At 41.6% G+C, this 23597-nt stretch overlaps 1 protein-coding gene across 3 annotated transcripts in view; it reads left to right on the top strand.

Moving 5' to 3' along the window:
• tdrd7 (tudor domain containing 7) overlaps nucleotides 1–23597 on the top strand; it is a 124615-nt gene that overhangs the window by 40874 nt on the left and 60144 nt on the right. For all 3 annotated transcript variants that reach the window (XM_033017847.1, XM_033017848.1, XM_033017849.1), the window contains one exon: nucleotides 18373–18593. In XM_033017847.1, the coding sequence (XP_032873738.1) occupies nucleotides 18373–18593 (221 nt within the window). The remainder of the gene's footprint in view (nucleotides 1–18372; nucleotides 18594–23597) is intronic.

The following is a 23597-nucleotide window of genomic DNA, read 5'->3' on the forward strand; positions in this document are numbered from 1 at the left end:
TTCCCCTGTGAGTGACATTATACTGAGTTAGAAATTGTTACGTTGTTACATTCTTACAGCATTAAGGACATTATGATGGGCAATAAATGTTAACCAACCAGTGACACGTGGATCCTAAAAAATAAAATAAACTAAGATAACACAATGACCATTTATAATGCACATCAGAATGTTGGAAAGTTCTTTGCAGCCAATGAAGTGCTTTGGAAGTGTAAGAATGTAGCAGATAATTGGCTGTAGCAAGTACCTAGTCAGTAAATAATAATGACACATTTTTCTGATTATGGTTGAGAGTTAACTATTACCTCTTCACGGTACATATTTTGTGACGTTACATGCGGGTACAGTGTACCTACACCTCTTTAAAAATGTAAACATTATTTTGTTTGTTGGCCATCTGACACATATTTATTAATATGTGCACTGGCACATTTTTGAGTAAAAAACAAAGGCACTGCCTTTTCACTTTCAAAATCACTCAATGGAATCTTTGGTATCTACCAAAAGAGGTAAAAGAGTGTACAATTAAAGTGTTTTTCAAAAGATGACAGTGATAACAGTTTGGTACTTATTTCACACAATACTGACTTGACACCATAATATTTCTCCTTTTCCTGTGGTTGGAATTGAACTCAATATATTCTGGCTGTGTAACTAATTTGATCAGTAGGCCATGGCTAATGTGGCAGAGCATAGTCACATGATTGAAATAACTTCTGAATTTTGAATAGAATGAGATTGTAAGGATATCAAGAAATTAAGCTATGACACTCATTCATGATATATCTTCTATAAAGTTTAAAATCTGGTGCCTATTGGGGGGGGGGGGTGGTGTTTAGTGCACATTTATTCATATTTTACTTTGGTTAAATTAAATCCTTTGAAACCTCGTGTCCCAAGAGCACAGTCTATGTCTATTTTTGAATATACCATAACCATTGAATTGCTATCAGACCCCATTCTTAGCTATACAAATAATTCAGAAATTATAAATCATAAATTCAGAATAACTCCAGTTAGTTTAATCCAAGTTGGAATAGTATCAATTCTAAATTGAGATTGGACAAACATTGGATTGTATTTTCTGAAGTGTTGGAGGCTGAGGGGGTGACTTGATAGAAGTATATCCAATTATGAGCAGTGTCGGCAGGGGAGATAGTCCGGTTATTTCCCAGGATGGAATTATCAAATATTAGAGGGCATAGCTGAGACCGGGAAAGTTTTTAGTTTTAGGTGCTTGCAACATGCTGCTGGGAAGTGGGGGAAATGGATATGATAGCAATATTTAAGGTGCATTTGGACCAACATGAACATTGTTAACATCTTCCTATAGCAGGGTGACCAAAACTGAACACAATAATCTTGATGCCAACGTACAACTGTAACATAGCATCCCAACTTCTCTGACTGATGAAGGCCAATGTACCGAAAGATAAAATGACACCGCTGTCAAGGAATTATGTACCTGCACTCTTTGATCCCTCTGCTCTACAATACTCTCCAGGACCCTGCCATTCACTGTGAAGCTTTTCTCTCTACCTTGGTACATGTGACAATAAACTAAACTAAACTGAATGTCCTGCCCTGTTTGACTTTCCAAAATGCAAAACCTCAACTGCATTAAACTCCATTAACCATTCTTCAGCCCACTTGCTCAACTGATCAAGATCTTGCTGTAATTTTAGATAACCATCTTTACTATCTATACTACCACTCACCTTAGTGCAATCTGCAACCTTACTGATCATGCCTTCTACATTCTTGGCCAAATTGTCGATGTAAACCGCAAACAGCTATAGGTCTAGCACCGATTCCTGTGCCACACCACTAGTTACAAACCTCCAGTCTGAAAAACAATCTTCCAACATCACCAGACAGGAAGGGAATAGTGCCAGTCAGACCATGTGCAGGCAGATGTGATTAGATAGATAGATAGATAGATATAATTTATTGCCACACAACCAGGGTTGGTGGAAATTTGGGTTGTCAGCAGCAGTACAATAATAAAGAACACACAATAAAACTGTAACACAAACATCCACCACAGCATTCATCACTGTGGTGGAAGGCACAAAAATTTGGCCAGTCCTCCTCCATTTCCCCCCCGTGTACAGGACCAGAGTCCAGTCAGTCCAGGATCGGCTCTTCCTCACGGAGACCGCGGCTTTAGATTGTTGTAGGCCGCAGGCCGGCGGTCGAGATTTAAAGTCCCCGCCGCAGCCAGAAGCACCGTAGACTGCAGGGTCGGCGGTCGAATCTCCCCTCCAGGGGTGATGGTAAGTCCATGCCGGCCCCGCGGTAGAAGTTGGCCGCGGGCCGGCAGTGATGGCTTCTTCTTCCCCCGGGTCCCCCATGAGGGATCCCGGGCTGTAGACGCCGCACCAGCTGGAGCTCTGCAGACCGCGGCTTCAGGCTGCGACTTCAGGCTGCCGGCTGCCCCGGGCCAGGGAAACGGAGCGCTCCCCTCCAGCGAGGGCTCACCCGCTCCACGTAGAGAGTCCACGGACGTGTCTCCGGGAAAGGCCGCGTCGATCCTTGATGTTAGGCCACGGGGGAGGCGACCTGGAAAAACTCGCCTCTCCATGGAGGAGGCGACCGAAGCGGTTTCCCCCTTACCCCCCCACACCACCCCCCACACAAAACACACGAAGAAACACAAAATACACACTTTAAAACATACTAAAAAAATTAAAAAAAAGCTGGAAAAACTGACGCGCTGCTGACATGGCTGCACACAGAGGAGCGCCCCCTACATGTATGCTGACTGTATGTATTACTGACTGCCATCTGGTCAGTTTCAGGCTTTGCATGGGTGGGGGGGTGGGGACTTTTGCTTTTAGTTTAGTATTTTCTATCTGGACAGAATTTGAACTACAAAAATGTCTGAAATGTCGTCACTTCTGGCTCTGCCTTAGATTCTTCCCCTTCCAGTATCATGAATTTCTATTGCCTACGAAATTAACCCTTTATATTCCACATGATTTTTACAAACAATATGGATGGAGTTATTAACTTCCTTTCATGGAATGTGAATGGTCTGAACCATCCCATTAAGAATTTTTTTTTTTTTAAAGTTCTTCGTGGACTAAATGCTCAGATTATCTGTGTTCAGGAAACTCATGTAAGGAAAGACGACAATCAATGATTCTTTAAGTTTTGGAGAGGACAGCAGTTTCATTCAAATTCGCAGGCAAAGGTGAAAGGAGTTTTTATTCTTATTGACTACTCAATTTCGTTTGTTCATTATGAAACAATTTCTGATCCATATGGTAGATTTTTGATGATCACTGGTACTCTTCATAACCAAAAAGTTATTATGGTTTATGTTTATGCACCTAATATTGATCACCCTGAGTTTTTTAAACAGTTAATTGCATCCTTTCCTAATTTAAATTAACATCTTTTGATAATGGGTGGAGATTTTAACTGCTGTTTGAACCCCTCGATGGACAGATCTACATCTGATCATGTGCTTCCAAATAAATCAGCTAGTTTTATCATTTCGTTTTTACTTGACTCTGGAATGTTAGAAGTCTGGAGATTCCTACACCCAAATGACAAATAATTTTCTTTTTTCTCTCATGTATATCATAGTTAGAAACATAGAAAAATAGGTGCAGGAGTAGGCCATTTGGCCCTTCGAGCCTGCACAGCCATTCAATATGATCATGGCTGATCATCCAACTCAGTATTCTGTACCTGCCTTCTCTCCATACGCCCTGATCCCTTTAGCCACAAGGGCCACATCTAACTCCCTCTTAAATATAGCCAATGAACTGGCCTCAACTACCTTCTGTGGCAGAGAATTCCAGAGATTCACCACTCTCTGTGTGAAAAATGTTTTCCTCATCTCGGCCCTAAAAGATTTCCCCCTTATCCTTAAACTGTGACCCCTTGTTCTGGACTTCCCCAACATCGGGAACAATCTTCCTGCATCTAGTTACTCTAGGATTGACTACTTTATAATAGATTCTCGGCTAGTTTCATCGGTCACTGCGTGTGAGTATGATGCAATTGCTATTTCTGATCATGCACCATTGAAACTATTAATTAAACTACCTGATTCCAAGTTTAGTGCTAAACAATGGCGATTTAATACTACTCTGCTTCAAGATCTGAATTTTGTTAATTTTATTAAAGATCAGATTGCTTTCTTCTTCTTAACAAACTCTACCGAAGAAATATCCAATGGTGTAGTCTGGGATGCTTTTAAGGCATATATCGTGGACAAATTATTTCATACTCTGTGGGATTAAAAAAACAAACTAAAAATGAAATACGTATATTGGCTGATGAGATTAAAGAAATTGATTAAAAATATTCAAAAGCTCCTAGTCTAGAGCTCTCTTAAGAATAGAGTTGAACTTCAATTGAGACATGATTTGTTATTAGTATCACCGATTGAGAATCAGCTACTTAAAACCAAAAGTCAACTTTATATACATGCCGATAAATCTGGCAAATTACTCGCCAGTCAGTTGAAAGCTGTGTCAGCCAAACGTCAGATTATTAAAGTGAGTAAACTGGATGGTACATTGACAGCAGACCATGATGAAATTAATAAATCCTTTCAGGAATTTTATACCTCCCTATAACAATCAGAATTTCCTACTGATTCCAATATAATGCATGAGTTTTTAAAGAAACTGAACTTGCCAAATTTACCACATAATGAGTCTCTGTTGTTAGATGAACCCATCACGGAGGAAGAAATACAGAAAGCAATCTTTTCAATGAACTCTGGTAAAGCTCCCGGTTTAGATGGGTTTACAGTAGAATTTTTAAAAGTATTTCTCAAGTTTATTGTCTCCCTGGCTATGCAAGGTTTTTAAAGAAGCCTTTTTAATGAATAGATTACCACAATCCTTTTATGAAGCATCTATTTATTTACTTCTTAAACAAGTTAAGACCCTACTGAAGTGACATCATATAGACCTATATCACTGTTAAATGTAGATTCCAAAATTCTTTCAAATATTTTACCGCAAATTATTTCTGAAGATCAGACAAGTTTTATTAAATATCGTTACTCATACTTTAACGTTAGGAGATTAATGAATATTGTATATACAGCATCAAATAAAACTCCAGAATGTGTCATTTCACGATGTTGAGACGGCATTTGATGGAGTAGTATGGGAATACATTCAATACACTTGAAAAATTTAAGATTGGTCCAAAATGTATCTCTTGTATCAAGCTGATATATCATATACCTCAGGCTTCTGTACTTACCAATAATCAGAGATCCCCTTTTTTCAGGCTCTTTCGAGGTACTAGACAGGGCTGTCCTTCAAGTCCTTTACTGTTTGATATCGCTTTGGAACCTTTGGCCACCGCTATTAGGGAATCCCCTAATATTTTTGGTATTTCCGTGAGAATAAGACATATTAGCTATCTCTCTATGCAGATGATCTGTTATTATTTATCTCAAACCCAGAGAAATCTATTCTGGCAATAGTAGCACTACTTAATCAATTTAGTAGTTTTTCTGGTTATAAACTAAATCTTAGTCAGAGTGAGCATTTTCCATTAAACAATCTAATTTTGAATTATGGACAGTTTCCATTTAGATTGACTACTGACTTTTTACTTATTTAGGCATTAAGATTACCAAGAAAAACAAGGATCTATTTAAAGCCAATTTTACGCCCCTAATTGACCATATCAGACAACAGTTTACTAAATGGTCACCAATGTCCTTATCTCTAATCGGCCGAATCAATGCTATTAAAATGTTTATCCTACCTAAATGTTTGTATTTATTTCAGACACCAATTTTTATTACTAAATCTTTCTTTGATATTATTGACTCGAAAGTTTCTTCATATATATGGCAGAATAAAAATCCCAGACTAAGTAACAAATACTTACAGAAATCAAAAAAAGATTCTGGTTTGGCACTGCCGAACCTCAGATTTTACTATTGGGCAGTTAATGCTTGCTATTTAACGTTTTGGACAAAAGATTTAGAAGATTCCCAATGCCCAGGATGGATAAATCTTGAACGTAATTCTATGCAAGGGCTATCATTGGCTTCTAGGGGCCTCGTTACCTTTTACAATTACGAGATTGAATAAATATACGACTAACCCAATAATAAGACATACATTCCGAATATGGTTTCAATTTCGTAAGTTTTTTGGATTGAATTATTTTATCTTATCGAGTCCTATCATATCTAATTTTTTTCTTCCAACCTTCTAGTACTGATCAAGCCTTTCTGTTATGGAAGTGGAAGGGATTAGCAGCTTTTCGTGATTTGTTTTTGGATGGTTGTTTTATGTCTTTTGAACAGCTCTCCAATAAATATAATCTACCTAGCTCACATTTTTTTTAGATATTTACAAATTAGACATCTTTTGAAGGCTACTACCCTTTTTTCCGTTACCACATCAAACCGAAATCATGGAACAAATTTTACATTTGAACCCTTATCAGAAAGGTTTAATAACGACTATTTATGAGTTGATTTTGAAATTACTAATAGATACATTTGATAAAATTAAGAATGACTGGGAAAGAGAAATTCAAAATTCTGTACCTATAGAGAAACGGGAGAGGATTCTTCAATTAGTTAATACTTCCTCAATGTGTGTAACACACGCTCTGATACAATTCAAGGTGGTTCATAGAGCTCATTTGTCAAAAGATAAGTTAGCTCATTTATATGGTCATATAAATCCTACTTGTGACAGATGAAATTCTGAAGTGGCCTCACTGACTCATGTTTTGGTCTTGCCCACTTTTGGAAAAATATTGGAAATATATTTTTGATACTATTTCTGTAGTTTTAGGTATTGATTTACAACCTCATCCTATTACTGCAATTTTTGGGCTTCCAATGTTAAATTCTATTCATTTGTCCCGTTCCGCCCATCGGTTGATTGCTTTTACTACATTAATTGCCAGAAGATCTATTTTATTTAAATAGAAAGACTCTAATCCTCCGACCACACTCCATTGGTACTGAAACGATATCATGTTTAAATTTAGAAAATATTAGGAGTGACATTGTTGAACCCTTGGTTAAATTTGATAGGACTTGGGGAAGCTTTATTCAACATTTTCACACGATATAAATTGTTCCCTCTCCAACCGTTATAATAATCATTTTACCCTTATAAGGTGGAACGGACTTGACGACAAACAGGGACTTAAATTGTTGAAATTCTTTGCAGCCCAGATTCTGTTTTCCTTTTTTTTTTCTAGTTTAGGGGGTTTTGTTTTTCTCTTTTTCTCTTTTATTTTCCTTATCTTTTTGTTTTTATATATACAAGTTCTCTTTTAAACACTTAGCTATATTTACATAGAGAACGTATATATAAAAACAAAAGATAAGGGAAAAAAAAGAGAAAAAGAGAAAAACAAAACCCCCTAAACTAGGAAAAAGTTTAGCTTTTCTTTTCTAAGGAACAGCTTTGTGATCACCATCCTGAGACTTAATGTAATTGCAGGTTATTTAATTAATTGAATTCACATCTCCCAATTGTGATGTTGGCAATGGAATTTCTCTCTGAATAAATAAAGCTTTATTCAACATTTTCACACGATATAAATTGTCCCCTCTCCAACCGTTATAATAATTATTTTACCTTTATAAGATGGAACGGACTTGACGACAAACAGGGACTTAAATTGTTGAAATTCTTTGCAGCCCAGATTCTGTTTTCCTTTTTTTTTTCTAGTTTAGGGGGTTTTGTTTTTCTCTTTTTCTCTTTTTTTTTTCCTTATCTTTTTGTTTTTATATATACAAATTCTCTTTTAAACACTTAGCTATATTTACATAGAGAACGTATATATAAAAACAAAAGATAAGGAAAAAAAAGAGAAAAAGAGAAAAACAAAACCCCCTAAACTAGGAAAAAGTTTAGCTTTTCTTTTCTAAGGAACAGCTTTGTGATCACCATCCTGACTTAATGTAATTGCAGGTTATTTAATTAATTGAATTCACATCTCCCAATTGTGATGTTGGCAATGGAATTTCTCTCTGAATAAATGTTCGGGGCTCTAACTTACATGTTCACTGTTACCTTTGTCAACTGTATAATTATCCATTAAATCCCTCAAGTACTTACCTTTTGATCCGTTGTCTACATGATCTTGCTGACAAGATCAATAACTACTTACAAATAAACATTACCAATGTATCAAACCTGTGGAATGAAAGAAAATTTGATAAAAGTAACACAAGGATATTTTGTAGGTAGGTCGATTAGGAGATTTGGAATGCATCCACAGCGTATGACTGTTCCACTCAAGTGGGGACTGGGGGTGGGGGCTAGGGTATGGAAAAAACTAGTTTGCGTGATGGACTGAGCTTTGTCCACAATTCTCTAAATACATAGAAACATAGAAAATAGGTACAGGAGGAGGCCATTCGGCCCTTCGAGCCAGCACCGCCATTCATTGTGATCATGGCTGATCGTCCCCTATCAATAACCTGTGCCTGCCTTCTTCCCATATTCCTTGACTCCACTAGCCCCTAGAGCTCTTTCTAACTCTCTCTTAAATCCATCCAGTGACTTGGACTCCACTGCCCTCTGCGGCAGGGAATTCCATAAATTCACAACTCTCTGGGTTTTCTCACCTCAGTCTTAAATGACCTCCCCTTTATTCTAAGACTGTGGTCCCTGGTTCGGGACTCGCCCCACATTGGGAATGTTTTTCCTGCATCTAGCTTGTCCAGTCCTTTTATAATTTTATATGTTTCTATAAGATCCCTCCTCATCCTTCTGAACTCCAGTGAATACAAGCCTAGTCTTTTCAATCTTTCCTCGTATGACAGTCCAGCCATCCCAGGGATCAATCTCATGAACCTACGCTGCACTGCCTCAATCACAAGGATGTCCTTCCTCAAATTAGGAGACCAAAACTGTACACAATACTCCAGATGTGGTCTCACCAGAGCCCTATACAACTGCAGAAGGACCTCTTTACTCCTATACTGAAATCCTCTTGTTATGAAGGCCAACATTCCATTAGCTTTCTTCACTACCTGCTGTACCTGTAAGCTAACTTTCAGTGACCGGTGTACAAGGACACCCAGATCTCGCTGCACCTCCCCCTTACCTAACCTAACCCCATTGAGATAATATTCTGCCCCCTTGTTTTTGCCTCCAAAGTGGATAACCTCACATTTATCTATATTATACTGCATCTGCCACGCATCTGCCCACTCACTCAACCTGTCCAGGTCACCCTGCAACCTCCTAACATCCTCTTCACAGTTCACACTGCCACCCAGCTTTGTGTCATCCGCAAATTTGCTAATGTTGCTCCTAATTCCCTCTTCCAAATCATTAATATATATGGTAAACAGTTGCGGCCCCAACACCGAGCCTTGTGGCACTCCACTCGCCACTGCCTGCCATTCTGGAAAGGACCCGTTCACTCTTACACTTTGCTTCCGGTCTGCCAACCAATTTTTCTATCCATGTCAACACCCTACCCCCAATTAGTCGAGCATGATTTCCCTTTCATAAATCCATGTTGACTTGGACTAATCCTTTTACTGCTATCCAAATGCCCCATTATTACCTCTTTAATAATTGACTTCAGCATCTTTCCCAACACCGAAGTCAGGCTAACTGGTCTGTTTTCTCTCTTGCTCCTTTCTTGAAAAGTGGGATAACATTAACTATCCTCCAATCCACAGGAACTGATCCTAAATCTATTGAACATTGGAAAATTATCACCAATGCGTCCACTATTTCTAGTGCCACCTCCCTGAGGACCCGGGGATGCAGACCATCAGGCCCAGGGGATTTATCATCCTTCAGGCCCATTAGCCTACCCAATACTATTTCTCGCCTAATGAAAATTTATTTCAGTTCCTCTACCCCCTTAGATCCTCTGTCCTCCAGTACATCTGGGAGATTGTTTGTGTCTTCCTTAGTGAAGACAAATCCGAAGTACCTATTCAACTCTTCTGCCATTTCTTTGTTGCCCATAATAATTTCACCTGTGTCTGCCTTCAAGGGACCCATATTTGACTTGGCTACTCTTTTTCCCTTAACATACCCAAAGAAGCTTTTACTGTCCATCTTTATATTCCTGGCCAGCTTCCCTTTGTACTGCATCTTTTCAGCCCGTATTGCCCGTTTTGTTTCCTTCTGTTGTCCTATGAAAGTTTCCCAATCCTCTGGCTTCCGGCTACTCTTTGCTGTGTTATACATCTTTTCTTTTAGTTTTATTCTTTCTCTAACTTCTCTTGTCAGCCACGGTTGTCTCCTACTCCTCTTAGAATCATTCTTCCTTTTTGGAATTAAATGATACTGCATCTTCCGTATTATGCCCAGAAATTCCTGCCATTGCTGTTCCACCGTCATAGGATCCCTTTCCAGTCTACCTTGGCCAGCTCCCCTCTCATGCCTTCATAGTGCCCTTTGTTCAACTGCATCACTGACACTTCCGATTTAACCTTCTCCTTCTCAAATTGCAGATTAAAACTACTCATATTATGATCACTACCTCCTTTACCTCGAGTTCTCTTATCATATCTGGTTCATTGGACAACACTAAATCCAGAATTGCCTTTTCTCTGGTCTGCTCCATTACAAGCTGCTCTAAGAATCCATCTCGGAGGCATTCTACAAACTCTCTTTCTTGGGGTCCTGAACCCACTTGATTTTCCCAGTCTACCTGCATATTGAAATCCCCCATCACCATAGAGGCATTACCTTTGTTACATGCCAGTTTTAACTCCTGCTGCAAATTACACCCTACATCCGGGCTACGATTCGGGGGTCAATTGTGTGCAGTCTTAAGGGCCTGTCCCACTTGGGCATCATTTACGTGACATCATTTACGTGTCAACACGCGTACGTTGTGACGCGCACGTGATGCGCGCATGGCGCGTGCTGGCGTAGTCAGTGACGCGGTTTCGTGCGGTGCCCCAGGATTTTGGGATTCACAAAATCTTTGCGCGCCACCTGCGTGAGGCGCAAATGACGCCCAAGTGGGACAGTCCCTTTAGGCAGCGCAGTTGCCAATCCAAGTGGTGATGCATCTCGAGAGGCTGCTTTCCATGCTGCATATACGAAATTGATGAGAATCATTTGAGACATGACATATTTCCTCAGTCTTCCAAGGAAATACAGGCATTGGTTAGCTTTTTTGGCTATCTTAGCATCCATGGGATTGGACCAGGTCAAAATGTTGGTGATATTTGCAACCAGGAACTCTCGACCATTTTCACTTTTGTTGCTGAGTGGGTATATACTCGCCTTTCTTTCTGAAGCCGATAACTATCTCCTTTGTAAAATAGCAACAACCCCTCGCTCAATGTCAAGAAAACTAAGCTCTTTGCATCTTTCCTGTACTCATTCTTGTCATTGTTCAAGACCTGGCCCTTACGGTGATGTCATCTACAAACCTATAGCTGGAGATAAAGCACAACATTCTTGGCCACACAATTGTGAGGGAATAAAGATTATAAGGAGCTGAGGACACATCCTTCTGGAGCGCTGTGTTCAGAATTATCATGGAGGGTATTTTGTCGCATATCCTAACTGATTATGGTCTATGGGTCAGAACATCAAAAATCCATTTGCAGAAGGGGGTGCAGATTTCAGGAGTTTGGAGATGGAATTATGGTGTTGGAGACAGAGCGCAGTCAATAAATAGGTGTCTGTGTTATCCAGTAGTTTCAGAGATGCAAAGGTCCATGCACATGTTGATGTGGCAGGTGCCTGCATTGCCCCCGCTTTTATTTGTGAATAGCTGCAAAATTGTAATCATAATGCATGTTTGGGAAGTTTGCCCAAATAAATAAAGGGTGAAAGCTCATATTTAAATCATGTAAGTGGGATATTATTGGTTAAATGCAATTAATATTTTTGGTCTGGTATATAAACTTCACAGATACGTGGCAGATGTATGAAAATAAAATTATCTATACATAACTAAAACTCTGATCTTGTGCTCTTCCGGTTTGCGCGTTTTTTCTGTTAAAAACGGTATGGGATAACTCTACGATTTTTCGCCAGGTTACTCACCATTCTCCCGTGCTACGAGTGCAATAAGTTTCGTTCCGATTGGTGATATATTGTAAAAGTTATCGAGGTTTAAACATCTCAAAAACCGCGAGTGCGCAGATTCCTTCAGCCAGCACCACGCAGATTGGTCTCTTCTCCTGTCAGTCAATGCCACGACAGGGATGGCAACGCCTCTTCCCTACACTTGTCTACACACGCGCAAACGTCACCCAATTTCTTCTATCCAGAGTTGCTGGCTGCTCCATGGAGTTCCCCCGCACAATTAAAGCATGGAATAGTCTTCACCCTACCATAGGTACCCAACCAGACGCAACTAAATTTAGGATAGTTCTTTTTTCCCTAAGAACCCTTCTTTACTTAAGTCCAAGTCAAGACTGTTTTATTGTCATGTGTCCCAGATAGGACAATGAAATTCTTGCTTGCTGCAGCACAACAGAATATGTAAACATAATACAGAACAGGAGATAAAAGTTCAGTGTGTTTATACCGATAGACACAAAAAAAACTGGAGTAACTCCGCGGGTCAGGCAGCATCTCTGGAGAATAGGAATGTGACGTTTCGTGTCGGCGGCGGCTGTATTCCTCTAGTATCTTTGATTGCGGGGCAAAGATACTAGGTGCGTAGTGACGAAGGGTCGGAGCGAATGACGGGCCCCGAACAGTGGCAACAGCGGCTCCATCTCCTCCTCCTCTCGCACCCTGCCCGGTGGAAGGAGGCCTCCCTCTCTCCCTCTCTCCCTCCTACCGGCCTCGACGTGCGAGAGGGGTTGTTTTGAAAGCGCCATTGGCGGATTTGCAAGCAGTGGCTGCTATCCCCTGATAACGGCGGCTGCTTGCAAATCTGCTAGCTATAGGATCTTTGAGCTGCACCGCTCGGCCCCGCACCTTCCTGTCGGCTGGCGGAGGAGGGGAGGCGGTGGCGAGGAGGCGGCGTTACTTTGGCGTTGGACAGGGACGGCCAAGGCAGCGGGGCGATGTTGACCGAGGAGGCTGATCTTCCTTCCTCCCCACCTCATCTGCCCATTCCCCCCACCCCCCCCCCCCTCCTCTCTCTCTCTCTCACTCTCTCTCTTGTATGCCCACCTCCACCCCTCTTATCCTGGAACCCCTCCTCTCCATCCCGCACTGACCCCCCTTCCCTCCTCTATTCAGTCCTCACTGATATCCCCTGTGCTCCCCTCCCCATTTACCGCCCCCCCCCCAATCTATTCATCACCCTACCGACCTCGCATTGATTCTCCTGCCCCCCCCCCCCCCCTTCCCCCCATCCATCCTACACTGGTCCCCCAATTCATCCTGTACTGACCCCCCTTCCCATCCATCCTGCACTTCTCCCCCCATTCATACTGCACTGATCCACCCATTCATCCCGCACTGACCCACCCTCCATTTACCCTGCACCAATCCCTCCATCCATCCTGTAGTGATCTCCCCATTCATCTTTTACTGATCCCCTCATGCACCCTGTACTGATCCACATACATCCTGTACTGATCCCCTCATGCATCCTGTACTGATCCCCTCATTCATCCCGTACTGATCCCCCATTCATCCCATACTGATCCCCCATTCATCCTGTACTGATCCCCTCATGCATCCTGTATTGATACCCTCATTCATCCCGTACTGATCCCCCATTCATCCCATACTGAACCCCTCATTCATCCTGTAGTGATCTCCCATTCATCCTGCACAGACCCTCCGATCCACACTGTCCTGACCCCCCCCCCCCCCCATTCATCCAGTACTGATCCCCCCCATTTATCCTGTGCTGATCCCCACCCACATCCATCCTGTACTAATCCCCCCCATTCAAGAAGAATGGGGGGAACAGTCTGAAGAAGGGTCTCGACCGGAAACCCCCCCCCCCCCCCCCCCCCCGCCATCTATCCACCCCGCACTGATTCACACACCCCCTGACCCTACTGTGCTTCATGGTCTTCAGAGCGAACATTGACTATGTTTGATAATGGAATGCAATCAAATGTGTTTTAATTCTCAATGTTATTATTTGTTTTGACACCTTTAAACAAAAGAACATTTGCTGCAGTTATGTCCTTTGGCCATCTCTTGTCAGTTAGTGTAATGTCAGATGGGTATAGTCGGTTTTAACAGCTATTATCATAAAATGCCTTTAGAAATTTCCTCGCAACCTGTATATTTTGTTATGGATAAATTATGTGGGAAGCCAGACTGTTACTGTACCAATAGCAATAACGACCCATGCTATGGCCATGTCATGGTAATTTTAGGTCTTTTACAGAAAACATGCTTGCATCAATCTGTAGTGTGTATGGTTAAGCATATATGTTACCATGGTCCAGGATTTATTGATACAGGTTGATCATATGCTGAATAATACAACCGCATTTTTGTTTGTAAGTGGAAAGAACTAATAGAAATTGCATTAATTGCAATGTGTAAAAAGAGTTGAGATATTGTATTATAATTTTGCTGCAGGTCATTGTGGTATATATCATGTCTTGATATATACGGCTGGCAACCGGAAGGTAGCCGGTTCGAATCCCGCTTGGAGTGCATACTGTCGTTGTGTCCTTGGGCAAGACACTTCACCCACCTTTGCCTGTGTGTGAATGTGTGTGAATGTGTGTGAGTGATTGGTGGTGGTCGGAGGGGCCGTAGGCGCAGAATGGCAGCCACGCTTCCGTCAGTCTGCCCCAGGGCAGCTGTGGCTATAAAAGTAGCTTACCACCACCGAGTGTGACTGAGGAGTGAATGAATAATGCGATGTAAAGCGCCTTGAGTATTAGAAAGGCGCTATATAAATCCCATTTATTATTATTATTATTATTGATTGGTGAATATGTTTAGTTTGTGAGTTATTTGAAGCAGAAATAATATGTTAATGTAGACAAAAGTGCTGGAGAAACTCAGCGGATGTGGCAGCATCTATGGAGCGAAGGAAATAGGCAACGTTTCGGGCCGAACCTCTTCTTCAGCCAATGGGTTTTGGCCTGAAATGGTGCCTATTTCCTTCGTTCCATAGATGCTGCTGCACCTGCTGAGTTTCTCCAGCACTTTTGTCTACCTTCGATTTGCCAGCATCTGCAGTTCCTTCTTAAACATAATATGTGAATGCTTCATTGAGCATAATTCCGAATGGTAACTACGAACTTCGTCCGAGCACATTATCGCACGCGTCATGCAAACCGTCTTAAATGACCACCTAAACTGTCATTTGGCAACCTAAAAAGCTGTCAAGGTTGCCCGGCTGGCAACAGGGAAAAAAAGTTACGCGAGAGCCCTGCCATATATATACACAATAAATTAGGTATGTTGCAAAACCTACCTTAAGCGTCGCTGAAGATCTGGCCCAGCCCGTGTGTGCGATTATGGCGCCGTTTAGAGGGGGGCGGGTTTAAAACGCGATTTTCCCTGGGCTGTTCAAATCGAGGTTGTTCAGCCTACTTAGTTGCTGACGAAAAATCGCTTGGAGTTTCGCTCGCTGGACCTATTTTTACATTTTACGGGTTTATTTATTTATCATAGTAAATTAAAAATTAACCTCTAAACCCGCGACCGCCGACAACGGGCCGGATCCCATACAGGGAACAACGGAAGGTAGGTTGTTTATTTTTTCATTAAAAAGCGCTTCTTAAGATCCCTTTATACAAAGTTTTATGTTGCGAGTAACTAATTTGGGGCCCCATTAAATCCCGCAGTATTTTTCAGGGCATTTGGGGCACAAATCTACCGCAATGTGAATGTTCTAAACCAGCGCGTTCCACAGGATCCCACTCGAAAGCTGATTTAAATGGCCATTAATTTACAGCAATTGAACATTAAATTCCTTCCATTTGGCCTATAAATTAATGTAAATGAGATTTAAAAATCATGTTTTATTGTGAATTATTTGTGAATGTTATTTGGACACTTAGGCTATTTAAAAATGTTAATCTTTTCTTAAGAAATGGATAGATGTTGACATCTAGTAATTGAAGTTTGGAATTAGCTACAATTGGGTAACTCTCTTCACGTGTTTTTGATTTTCTATTTTTGGACTGATTTTCTGTTTTTAGTTTGTGTCTCTGTGATGTCTTTATTATTTATTTTACTCTGATTATATGTTTATATTCCTGTTAATCTATGTAAGGTGTCCTTGCAACAAATAAAATTTATTATTATTATTATTATATGTTTTAATTTCAGGTCATCCAAGTAAGATTGTTTTATATTTGTTTCAGAATGCTTCAATCTATGATAACTGTAAATTTCATTCAGTTCTCTTAATTTTTAAGAAACTTATGGGCTTTTGACTGTCCACGATCACAGCTTTTTTGTTATGTCCATAGAAAATCAATAGGGAACAAGATGCTAAAGTATGAAAATGGCCATAACTTTTTTAATACTTGAGATATGAAAGTGAATTAGGTGTCAAATTAAACTTCTTTTTATGCTTTATCTGATGGGATAAATTGCAGATTTGATTTTTTAAATCTCAAAATTTTGTAACATTGCTAAATAAATAAACAGATAAAATGCAATAGGCTGTTATTGTTCAGCCCTCCACCACCTCCAGTTTAAATTCCATTTAGAATATTTTTGGAGGACCAGGAAACCAGAAGCAAGAGTTACTCCAGGGAGTTACTCCAGCTCCAGGGTCAGGGAATGATTCTGCGTTGGTTTTCAGCAGTTGCGGCGAGGCGGTGACCGGACAGCAATGGCGGCCAAATCTCACACAATTCAAAGCAAGGGAGAAAGTGCCCAGCGCTGACCAGTTGCCGTGGCAGTGCGCAAGCGCAGGGCGGCCGATGATGTGCTGGCCGTGGTTGTGCGCATGTGCAGGGGGAGGATGTGCTGGCCATAGCAGTGTGCTTGTGCAAGGCGGCCTGCCATGCCGGCGGATGAGGGGCGGAGAGCGGAGCCCGGACACGGTTACGGATGCCGGGCATAGACGGAGAGTGACAGAGAGAGATAGAGAGGGGGACCCGTCCAGAGTTGATCGGCAGGTGTCCTGCCTTGGCCGGAGGCCCCCTAGATCTCGAGGCCCTCGGCTTAAGCCTACGAAGCCTATACGTAAATCCAGCCCTGCCAGTCCCGATTCCAAGCATGGAATATGCTTTATACTTTTCACTTTCTTGGAATTTTAAACCTCTTCTCTTTGACCAAACATTTGGTTGCCTCTAATTTTTTTCCCTCGAGTTAAATATTTTAAAGATTCTGTTTACACACAATCTTAAAAGATTCTATGTGACCATTCTCACATTTCATTGCAGTCATATTATTCCACAAATGGGGATGGTGGCAACAATTATGCCTCTAATATAGACACATATTGATGGATTTAGTAATTCACTTTAAAGATAAACTTGAGCACTTTCTGAATTAAAATAATGTAGAATCTTGAAAGGCCTATTGAATTGATGTTGCTTATTTTAAACCTCATTTTACGATTGGATCAGAGTATTTAAATAATTATGTTTCTTTTTAAACTCCACTTTTATACTTGAGCGGCTTTGATATATCAGTGTGTTGAAAATCACAGATGCAATTCCCAGGTTATTTCATCCCTGTCAAATTGAGGCCTCTAGTAGTCAAGGCAGTGTTATGGGGCTGTCCCACTGTACGAGCTAATTCAAGAGCTCTCCAGAGTTTTAAAAAAAAAATCAAACTCGTGGTAAGCATGTAGAATGTACGTTGCAGGTACGTCGGAGCTCGGGATGTCTCTTAGCGGCTCGTAATGCTAACGGCAGGTACTTGGGAAACGCGGTAAGCTCGGGAAGACTTGTGAAGATTTTTAAACATGTTGAAAAATGTCCACGAGAGCCCCGAGTACCTACGAGCGGCTATTACCATAATTCTCCGAGTTCAAATCGGGGGAAACTCGGGAGAACTCTTGAATTCGCTCGTACAGTGGGACAGCCCCATTACTGGCCTGTATTTTGCTTGACCTCTTATTTCTGCAAGCCCTACTAGCTCATTGCAACTTTTAATCTTGTTGAATAGCAGTGTAGCTGCTGCTGCTGCTGACGCCGACGATGGCGGCCACGGTGTACTGCTCCTTGCTGTTTTGTATGTGTTTGTTCGTTTGTGTTGTCTGTGAAAACCCTACAAAGATTACTTTCACGAGAGAGGTACTCATAAACATCGGACATACGGTACCTCCAAACATCGTTCATTAATGTTTTATTATTATTAATGTTTAGTGTTTTCTGAGTCATTCGTAACTGTTGCTGTATGTCATGTTGTTACTTGTGGGCGGAGCACCAAGGCAAATTCCTTGTATGTGAATACTTGGCCAATAAACTTACTTATATTAATGTAACAGCCCTTATTATTGGTCTTGTGATTTTGGTGCAGTAAAGGCAGCTTCTTATAGGTTTTCATAAACTTTCTTCTTTCAAATTTGTAGCTGTTTGGAGCGATGCCGTGGATACAGGAAAATATGATTCATCAGCACTTCAGTCAAACCACAATAGTGAGTTGGTGCAGTCCCGACTGAAAGAGATCATGTGCAAATATTCCAATGGAATTTGGTTCTCAAAATTGCCACAGTTGTACAGAAAGATGTTCAATGAGGATCTCCAGCAAGATGTTTTAAAGCAGTTAGAACAATGGACCCACGTGTGCACAGTGAGTGGGTATTATAATATCGGACAAATCTTACCGAGAGAATTTTGAGTGTGTTTTACATATTGAGACTTTCTCATTTTATTCCTTTGCACTACCTTTTTCTCGTCCATCTCATGCTATTCTTGTATATTCTTGCCTTTTGCGTGGGGGGGGGGGGGGGGGGAAGCAAATTTAAATTAGTGCAATAATTTGAGTGATTTTAACAATATTTTTAATCACCTATGTAATTAATCCATGGGAATAACCCGATTGAGAAATGTGAACTGCTGTCAGTCAATGATAATTGCTGCTTATTGTTTGTTGGAACAGTCTGTTTTTTTAAGGTGATCTGCTTGCAAGTGTGTATTACTTTGGCATAAATAATCTTACAAAACTGTTCCAAAGTGAACTAATTTGCTTTAATTGGATTTGATTAGGATTGAACTTTCATTTTTTTAAACTTTTGGTTTGGTCCTTTTTCCAGATATTTTTTGTTAAGAAAATTCGGGCATTTTAAATTATTAAAAATATAAATCATTATGTAATAATGTAAACAAATTCAATATTATGCATTGCCCCACCTGATTTTTTTAAGTCTATTTTTATTTGTCCGTTCTGCTCTTCCCTAATATTACCAAGTTACTTGGCAACTTCAATGACAAGACATTTTATTTTGAGTAGACCAATATGAGACTGTGTATTCGTCCGTGCATAATATCTGTATTTTGTAGTAAATTGCATAGTTATTAACTTTATAAAATGTACCCAATTCAGAGTCTCATGGATGCATTAACACAAACTTTTAGCTTGTCGTAGTTATTGGTTTAGGGGTGGGGGCATTAGAATCAGTTATACAGGATAAAAACAAGCCCAACATGTGCATGCTGACCTTTTGCCTGTCTACACAACCCATTTGTTTGCATATTCACATCCCTCACTGCCTTGCCTATTCAAGTGCGTCTAAATGGCTCTTAAACATAGTGATTGTATCAAATTCCAACACCTCAGTGCTTCCCAGATATCAACCACTCTGTGTAAAAGAAAATCTTTCCCCTTTGATATTTTTTGAAACCCCTCCTTCGTGTCTAAAGCCTGTTGCTTTGTTTTTGATATCTCTATCATGGAAAAATAATTTTACTATTTATCTTATCTATGCTGCTTTAGAATTTTATATATGTCTATATCAGTTTACCCCTTAACTCCAGGAAAAAAAGGCCCATAACTAAAGTCCTCTAATCCAGTTGATATCCTGTTGAAGACACGAGGAACTGCAGATACTGCAATCTTGCACAGAACATTAAGTAACTCAGCAGGTCAGACAGCAACTCTGGAGGACAGGAGTAAGCGACGTTTTGGTCTTTCAGGTTCATAATGAGTTCTTTCTGCAGTCTCCAACTCAACCACAACCTTGGTGCAGTTAGGTGTCCAGAACTGCACACAATACTCAAAATGCAATTTAACCAGTGTTTTGTATAATATTACAATGTAACATCCCAGCTTTCATAATGAATGCCCTGACGTATGAAGCGAAGTGTGTCATACGCCTTTGTCATCTCCCTATTTATCTGTGCGCCACCTTTGGAGAACTGTGGACTTATAACTCAAGGTCCTTTATTCAACAATGTTACTGAGCACTCGGCCACTCATTGCACTTGTCTTACCCTTATTTGACTTTGTAAATTAATCACCTCACATTGTCAAGATTAAGTTTCATCTGCCAATGCTCTGCCCAACTTTGCATTTGATTAGTTTCTTTCTGCAGCTTTAGACAACCATTAACTAGACATTGATTTAAAAACTGAAAGCTTCATGATTTACATATTGAGTAGTAAAACTCTAATAATCCTGCATTTGGTTATTTTCATGTTTTCACATCTGGTTCACTTTGGTCTGGAATGTGAGCTCAGGTCCAGAGTGCAAGCGGATTTGCAGCTAAAGCTGAGGGACTAGAGGGAGTAGAGTGTGGTTGGTGGGGGGGGGGGGGGGGGGATTAGATTCTGGAACACTGGAGCTATGGAATGGATAGGCTGGTGTCTGGGTTCTGAGTTAATTGTCCATTTTATTGTTCTATTTAAACTACTGCGTTTGTGGGCATATTTATCACACCGCTGTAGCATGTAAATGAAAATATTGAAATAAGTGTTTGTGTAACAAGAGGAATAATTTCCAAATAGTCCAGAAATCTGCAACTCTCATGCTGATGAATACCAAATATGCTAGATTATACACGATTTACTGTATTGCCAAATCCACCAAAAGGTCAGAATATTACGTGCAGAGTATGAATTTATGTGCAATTAAAATTATTCTTTCCTAGGTCTTTGGCAACCAAGAGAAATCTTGTACTTAATTACATTTTTAAAGACTACTAGACCAAGTGCAGACCCGTAGGGTCTGTTCCCGAACGTGCGGTTGAGGAGGGGTGGGAGGGTGAGAGAGAGGGGAGAGAGAGAGAGAGAGGGAGAGGGGGGGAGGGAGAGGGGGGGAGGGGGGGGAGAGAGGGGGGAGGGGGGAGAGAGGGGGAGAGAGAGGGGAGAGAGAGGGGGAGGGGGAAGAGAGAGGGAGGGGGGGGGAGGGGGGGGGGGGGGGGAGAGAGAGGGAGGGGGAGAGAGAGAGAGGGAGAGGGGAGGGAGAAGGCGAGAGAGGGTGGAGAGAGGGAGGGGGAGAGAGAGGGAGGGAGGGGGAGAGAGAGGGAGGGAGGGAGGGGGGAGAGGGAGGGGGGAGAGAGAGAGAGGGAGGGGGGAGAGAGAGGGAGGGAGGGGGGAGAGAGAGGGAGGGGGAGAGAGAGAGGGAGGGAGGGGGAGAGAGAGAGGGAGGGGGGGAGGGGGGAGAGAGGGGGGGGGAGAGGGAGAGAGGGAGAGGGAGGGGGGGAGAGAGGGAGGGAGGGAGAGGGAGAGAGGGAGGGAGGGGGGAGAGAGGGAGGGAGGGGGGGGGGAGAGGGAAGGAGGGGGGGGGAGAGGGAGGGAGTGGGAGATGTAAATGTGTTGTTTACCTTATTTGCGGCGTGTCTGCACCTTTTCAGATTAGATATCTCCAGAAAAGTGTAAATCATTTATTCTTAGCAAATCTGAAGAAAATGTACAGGCTTGCTTGAAAGCAATTCCAAAGGAACCCTTGTCAAAAATATGCATGACTTCAATTTTATCAAAAATCTTGCACATGGGAAAATCAGCGGTTCAAATCCTGCAAATTGTTGTGTAATGCAACGATAATGCCGAAGGATATGTTTGAAGACAATATTTGGTTGGATGGGCAAACAATCATTGGAATACTTTTTTTTTACTTTCTTAAATTTAAAATACAACTATAAAATATTTTTATCTTTTCGTTGAATATAATATTAAAGAACAATGTAAAAATCTCTAAACTATCTATATATATATATATTACTCAAACACTCATCTTGTTTGTCTGTGTGCGTGTGCCCCTGAAATACCGCCAAAACGGTACATGATAGCGCTACAATTTTTGGCCCACCTTACTCACCCTGCCCTTCAGCCACGTTCGACGTCACAATGGGATCCCGAATCTCATTTACATTTTTAAAAAATCACGATTTTCAAAAAAACATTGTTTTAATCAAATTCTTCAGTTTTCATTCACAATGATGTCACAATGGGATACTGAATGTCATTTTCATAAAAAATCACAACATAAATATAAAACAAATTTTTAATCAAATTCTTCCATGTTCATGAAAAGCTAACATTGTTTAGGTTATTTTAAAGAAAAAACACAATTTCCATTGAGAATTTCATTTAAAAAAATTGTGATTTTCATTGTGTAGGGTGGGATAGGGGGAGGTTTCTTTTTTTTTTAAAGCGATTTTCATTGTGGGGGGGGTGGAATATGTGAGGAGTGGAGGAGCAGTGGGATAGAGGGGGAGGAGGGAGGTAGAGGGAGGGAAAAGTGGGGAAGGAGGGGATAGAGGGGGGAGTGGTGGAAGTAGGGAATGGAGGATAGAGGGAGAGGAGGGCAGTGGGGTAGGTGAGGAGAGATAGTGGGGGGGTGGGATAGGGGGGAGGTGAGGAGTAGGGGAGCAGGGGTATAAAGGAAGAGGAGGGGGTAGGGAGGGGAGAGGGGTTATGGAGGGAGGGAGTGACTGAGGGTAGGGTGGAGGGAGAGATGAGGGAGGGGAGGAGGAGAGGGGAAAGAAGAGGGAGGGTGAAGAGGAGCAGGAGGGAGTGCTGGGGGATGAGGGAAGCAAGGGGGTGAGGGGAGCAAGTAGAGGAGGGTTGATGGAGGGTGGGGAGAGGGAGGCTAATGGAGGAGGGGAATAGGGGACTGAAGAGGGAGAGTGAGATGCATTCACATTGATCTTATTTTTTACGTTATTGCCATTATGAATAAATTAGGGTGGTTGTACACTTTTGAATGTTAGCTATAGTCATGCTGATTTATGTACAGTATGATCTATTATCAGTATGGTTAATATGGCATACGTCAAGCGATCCCGAACAGTACATGAAGGTCTGCTACGATATCCGCAAAGCCATAATGGATGCCATGAGACAATTCCGAGACAAACCTGAGCCCCAGTATAGTCACTCGGACACACAGAGAATGTAGCACGGTCTGAATAATATAACTAGCTGTAAAGCAAGGTCGGGCAACATCATTGGTGATGGTGCAACCCTGCCTGATGAACTGAATGCTTTCTATGCTCGCTTTGAGCAGAAGGCCAACAGGACGGTGACACCTGGCCCTTCAGACTCAAGTGTGCTTCTCCCCAGGGTGACTGTTGCAGACGTTAGATTGGCTTTCCTGATGGTAAACCCACGAAAAGCAACTAGCCTAGACAGAGTTCCTGGCCGTGCCCTTGGTAGCTGCGTGGAGCAGCTAGCGGGAGTATTTGTGGACATCTTTAATTTCTCCAGACTCCGTTCTGAGGTCTCCACCTGCTTCGAGAAAGACCACCATCCCAGTGTTTTGAGAGGCTAGTTATGGAACGCATCAAATCCAGTCAACCCAGCACCCATGACCCACTGCAGTTTGTCTATAGCCACAACAGGTCCACAGACGATG

This window comes from Amblyraja radiata, chromosome 3 (genome assembly GCF_010909765.2).
Source record: "Amblyraja radiata isolate CabotCenter1 chromosome 3, sAmbRad1.1.pri, whole genome shotgun sequence".
NCBI lineage: Eukaryota > Metazoa > Chordata > Chondrichthyes > Rajiformes > Rajidae > Amblyraja > Amblyraja radiata.